This window comes from Pleuronectes platessa, chromosome 9 (assembly GCF_947347685.1).
Source record: "Pleuronectes platessa chromosome 9, fPlePla1.1, whole genome shotgun sequence".
NCBI classification, from domain to species: Eukaryota; Metazoa; Chordata; class Actinopteri; order Pleuronectiformes; family Pleuronectidae; genus Pleuronectes; species Pleuronectes platessa.
In genome coordinates, this window is record NC_070634.1 from 4,883,666 (window position 1) to 4,889,680 (window position 6,015).

The window sequence follows — 6,015 nt, forward strand, 5'->3', positions numbered from 1 at the left end:
GTGATCAGTCCGTGATAGTGAATGTATCTAATCCATTTAATTTGAGCGCTCAAATTGAAATAGACTTATTATTATAATTATTATAATAATAATTAATATGATTATTGTCTGAACCAACTTTATACATCACTTTGATCAGCTTCATCATCATTCTGCCACTTTGAGTTTCAGAGGTTCACAAGCTCAAACATATCACTCGTATACTGTTGTACTATTTGTGTCATTGTGTTTTGTGTCTATGTTTCTTCAAACAGTTCTATTCTATTTGATTCAATTTCCATTCTTTTCTTGTGTACCTGTATGTATTCTGTTCTTGGGCTGCTGTAATACCAACATTTTCCTAAAGGGGAATAAGTAAAGAATGATATTATCCTTTATTTATCTTATGTTAATCAGTGTCTTATGCCAGAAATGTCAGCTACCCACAGCCTAAGATAAAAATAAATAAATAACTAAATAGAAATTAAATAAAATCATTGGTTTGCATATATGGCTGGATATTAAGATTGAGATTAAATTAAATAAACCATTTTGAACGTGATTCAACAGCAACCTGGCCTTTTGCGCAACCATGACCTTGACTGGCTTGGATCTGTCACATTATTTGTAATGGCATTACATGTATTATTCATTGCAATCTATCGTGTTTATGTTAAAATTGGACATATTTTATCCTAGCTTTGACAGATACTCTACATATACACACCCATATGTGAAGCCCTGGGAAACAGGGAGAGCCTTGTCAGTATGTTCAGGCTCACAGACCAAAGGTAGTCACCCTCTGGTCTCTGGGTCATCTTGGTTGGAGGAGGAGGATCCTTTTGCAGCATGCAATGTGAATGGCATCAGCAAAGTCTTCTTGTTCACTTAACGCCATAGATTTGATTATTTTAGACTGACTTGCAAAAAAAAATTCTCAGTATGATATTGACATGCATTGTTTCTCTGACAGTTCTTTAAAGATATATGATATATATATATATTGGACCTCTTGCATGCATTTTCCTATTCTTTGTATTCATTGGTTTTCTTTGTTCAGTGATGACAATTACATCACAGTAAAAAGAAGAATGTTTAAATTAGACTACAGAGATTTATGTTCTGATAACAGAGATCCAGAGAGGAGAGTGCATTATCTTCAATAATCATCAATGGCAATGAAATGAAGAAGAAATAGTTCTATATACAAATGGCTTCAAAAGGAACAGGGTCTTTAACTGATATGGATGAAAATATATTTGATGTGTTATGCAATGTGCAATGATATTGCACTGGCATGTTTTCTGGTGTTGCTGGATCGGACAATGGGACATTCATTAAAATATAATGACACTGTCACCTCACCCCAAGATGGTTCCCAGATCGATTCCCTACAATTAAAAGTGACATTGAAACCACCGATAAAGAGTGGGCACTAATTAGCCGTTGAAACCTTTTTTAGCTTCAGACATTTGCTTTCATCACAGCAGGAAGAGCACAGTTTGAAATAAAATGACTGATGAGGCTACATTCCATTTAGCTGCTTCAGTTTCAGGGTCTGCAAATGCTGGCTCACTGTCACGCTGTTCTGTCTTATTGGGGCACTTTAAACAGAGCCATTCATGCTAGTACTAAAAACATCTAAAGGTCTGTTGTGAAAGTGGTCTCTGACGTGACACACACACACTCCTGAATTCAGTTACACTCATTCCTTTTTAAATCAAATTTGCATCATTTTTTTCTTTACTAATTGATATTTACAGTGTTTATTTTAAACTTACTTTTTAAATGTCACAAAAATACTGACCAAAATATTTCCCTCTTTATATAGGTCTTTATATATTCTCTATATTGTTAATGTTCGTCATTGAAGGCAACGGGAGCACTTGCTCCTGACTGGGGTTGATGTCATTTCCTCTTCTGCGAAACAAAAAAGAGTGGTTATTAAGATAATAGTTACTTTCCTGGTGTAAAACATCAACATCACTGACCTGAATCTGCTGTTCCTCAAAAGGAGCAGCAGTGAATGCAAGTGGCTGCGAGCTGGCACCGTATTAAATCTTGTTTATGTAAGACTAAGCTTCCGACAGGTGAAGACCCGGCTCGATGTGATTTCACATCGACATCTCAGTTGGCATATGTGCTGAAGGTATAAATATAAACCTGAAATAACACATAAACTATTTATTCTACAAATAGATCCACAAAAACCAACGTCAACTGCTGTGTCACTCAGCTCTGGGCTATATTTAACAGCACATCCACTTCTATTTCTGGTGTTTTTAATGGTTTCTGTGTAAAAGCGTTGGAGTGACTGTTCTGAGACAAACACGTTGGGGCATCAGGCGCAGCTTCAAACACACACTACCGATATTCTTAAAACAGGCTGTAAATGTTAGGGAGCAGTGTAGTCAGGAAACAGATTGACACTTACCCACTTTATTTATAAAATCAAATGGTGTTCGACCTGGCTCAATGAATTTCAAAATGCAGTGTGTAGGAAGAAATACAAAATAGTACAATAGTCAACCACCACTGACATTTCTTTACAGGAAGCTCAAGATAACAACATCATCCACGTTAGAGCGAAGTATCTTTGAGAAGAAGATAGAAAACAAGTACACTCCTGTTCGACAACACTACCTGATAAAGGGGTAGGGAGTGTTATGGCTCCCAAAGGATTGTGCCCAAAGCAGAGTGACCCAGTGAAACATATAGCAGACGATCAGCCACATCCCAGTGTCTCTGAACATCTGAACACCGAGACAACTCTAAAGTTAAAAAGGCACCACACAATACAAGTCACGAGGAGATTTTGCCACACATTTGTAATGCTGTAACTGACAAACTTTAAGGCGGATGTCATGTGCAAAAAACCTCTTGAATATGCCTCACACAGACTGCTCACTGTCCCACTGCTCACGTGTGCTTTGATCCTTCTCCTCTACTGTTGACTTTGTTTAAAAAAAAATTTAAAGAATGATTTCATTATCACTATGTTGCTTGGTATCACAGGCATATTCCAAGCTTCCAGGTGTGGCAAGTGAAAGCAGGGAGGAGTTGTGGGAGTTGGCCGCGGTGTGGATTTTAGTTCCTGTAGCTCTTGCGTCCCTCTCCCTCTTTGAGGAAGGTCCATATGAGGGTGTTGACGATGTCGGGCTGGTCCTGCTGCAGCCAGTGACTGGCCCCGGAGATGATGTTGAGACGGAAATGGTTCCTGATGTAGAGGCGGCATGCCTCGGCCATTTCTTGCTCCAGAAAGGTGTCCCGCTCGCTCCACAGCAGCAGCACAGGAGACCTGACGTGGTTCTGGCTCAGAGGGAGGGAGCTGCGGAGAGAGAGGAGGGAGAGGAGAAAAGAACCTGAGCTGTGCATTTTGTTTATTGACAGATTTTAAATAGGAATGTAGCCTAAGTGTTCCCCTGAGATCAGAGATTCAAATTCTCTTGAAAAGGCCCATTATTCAGTCCGTGGAACAAACATCACATCAGCAGAATCAGTGCCTCATTATAAAAAGCATTTGAAAAATCAAATGTATAGACTGACACTTCTATAGTTTTAATTTTTTATATAGTTTGTTGTTTTGATGCTCGTCTTTTATTTTTCTATAATCTGTTTTGTTTTATTGCATTACTGAGCGTGATCTTGTTTTTCCCGGACTGACTTTCTTTGCACTTATATTTGATTTTGTGAAGCAACTTGTGCAACTGGTATGTTATGGTTTCACACACCTGTACAGAAACGTATTGAGATCACCTGAAAAAAGAAATCTGCTCTGGTTTCTCTAAATAAATGAGATAGTCTACCTCAAAATCCCCAAATAACCTGTATATAACATAGAGAGCAATAAAGCAAACATGTCCCACCTGTATTGCTTCATCCAGTTTTATTTTGGTTTGGGGTTGAGACACTGTGAGATACTTATGTCTAGGATTATCTTATTATATCTAAGGATAATGTTATATAGATGATGAAATCATATGGCACTTTTATCCATAGAATGCCATGGATTTTGGTTTTAGACTGACTTAAAAAAAATATCCCAGCATCACATGGACATGCATTGTTTCTCAGACAGTTGTTTAAAGATCTATCACCTGCATATTATGGCCTCTTTGAATCAAGTGCTCGCATTATACTAGATAATCTTATCACAGGCTGCTTATTGGGCCATATAGACAGAAAAAAAGAGTGAATGCAATACGCCTCCATACCCCTGACACCTAATCTTCCTGTTTTTTTTTACCTTTTCAGTGGAGTTGAGCCTGTGGCATTGCTTGAATGTTTTTTCCTCTATCTATTTTTTGTTTTGTTTAAGATATTCCAGCTTTTCAATCTCAGCCAAGCACAAGAAACTGTATATTTTAAGAAATTCCACCGTTTCATTCAAATGTAATGTTTTTTACATGCAAATCTATAGAGACAGGTGGATGGAAATGTACCTTGTCTCTCTTCTCTTCAGCTTATATGCATTCTTAGATACTGGTCATTGTAAACTTCCAGATTTAATGGTTGAATACTTTGCATTTTGATTTTCATGTCATGTCCAACTCAAAGTGTGCTGGGGAAGGCTCCAGCCTCGAGCTCTCTAGACAGGATACATGAATATATATGACATGGATGGATGGATGGAATTTGCTTTGTGTTTATCTATTTTTGTATCCCCGTGTGTAGGTGCATTTGCGCTTGTGGAGAGACTAATTGGTCATGGGTCAGTGGTATTTCTTTTACATAAGCACACAAAAGCTATTCTGAGATGACTCTTTGCTCGAGAAGGGAGCAGATGGCTCGTTCAGCGATGCTTGTACGGCTCACACGTCGGGTGCAGATGCAGAATTTCTCTCATCTGAATTGTGTTGATCTCTGTTTGCCAGCTCGCTCTTTTGAAGTACAAAGGAAGGTGTGTGTATAAATACGATGTTTGAAAGTGTTGTTGCCTTGAGAGAGGGTTGATGTTGAATCTTCTGCTCCTCCACAGCTCTGACAGTAGATGGCGCTGTATTATATATATTTTATATGCGTGTAGACACCAAACTCAGTGGTATGACCTGAAATATCTAGAAAGTTCACATCATAAAGAACTAGATTGATTTTGTTATCACACATCACAATAACCCACTAAGACTAAACAATGATACTGACTGAAAAGCACCTAAAAGTACTTTGTGAGTAATTACCTCCACCGTTGAAGTTGTGTTCTCACCGGTTGTTTGTTTGCAGGACTATGCAAAAATTAGTGGATGGATTAGCATAAAACTTGGTGGAAGGATGGGGTATTGGTCAGGGAAGAGCCCATTCTATTTAGGTGCGGCTAAAGATCAGGGGGCAGATGTAGGAATATGTTTCCCCCTCTCTCCAACATTGATAGGACATATTTCCACATTTTCGTAGATTTTATTATATAACTATGTGTGAATCTTGATGAGAGGTTTGTATTGATGAGTGTGGGCAATTCCATTTAAATAGAAAACTTGATCTTGTGGATTTACATGTAGTTTTATAGGGTATGGTTACAAATTGGGTTTGAAACTACCACCAATGTGTAGCTGAGAAACATAATGTGGCCATAGCTAGGAGGCTTGTTGTAATTCAAGACTGTTGGGCCTTGTGCTCTACTGAGGGCAAGGTAAGTTTCTGTTTTGTCTTTCATTTGACTAATATCTACATTCTCATTCCACAACCGTCTGTCTATCAATGTGTGGAATGCATATCTTCCGAACCAGTCTTATCGGCCAAGGAAGTGTCAAATTTGGTTTGATTTGGACAAAGGAATTGGTCAATATTCATACAAATGTAATAAACAGGTGACCACCAGTCAGTTGGGGCAGGGCAGTGTGACTTCAGTCTTTAGGCCGGGTTGAATCTTCTTTTACCTCCTCAGATAAGCTACAGCAGTGGCCAGCAACGGGTCAAAATCACCACCAGATCATTTTCATAGTTTGATTAGTTTTGTTTCACCATATCAGACTGACACAGAAATCCACAGGAGTTGCAGGTGCTGATCTCTGTCACAGTACAACATTCACAGAATCAATT

The 6,015-nt window shown here is 38.5% G+C and overlaps 1 protein-coding gene across 1 annotated transcript in view; it reads right to left on the minus strand.

Annotated features, from left to right (window-relative positions):
* Window positions 1–3,066: 3,066 nt before the first annotated feature.
* ephx4 (epoxide hydrolase 4) overlaps window positions 3,067–6,015 on the minus strand; it is a 9,126-nt gene continuing 6,177 nt past the window's right edge. The window contains exon 5 of the mRNA XM_053430653.1: window positions 3,067–3,341. Coding sequence (XP_053286628.1) covers window positions 3,067–3,341 — 275 coding nt within the window. The remainder of the gene's footprint in view (window positions 3,342–6,015) is intronic.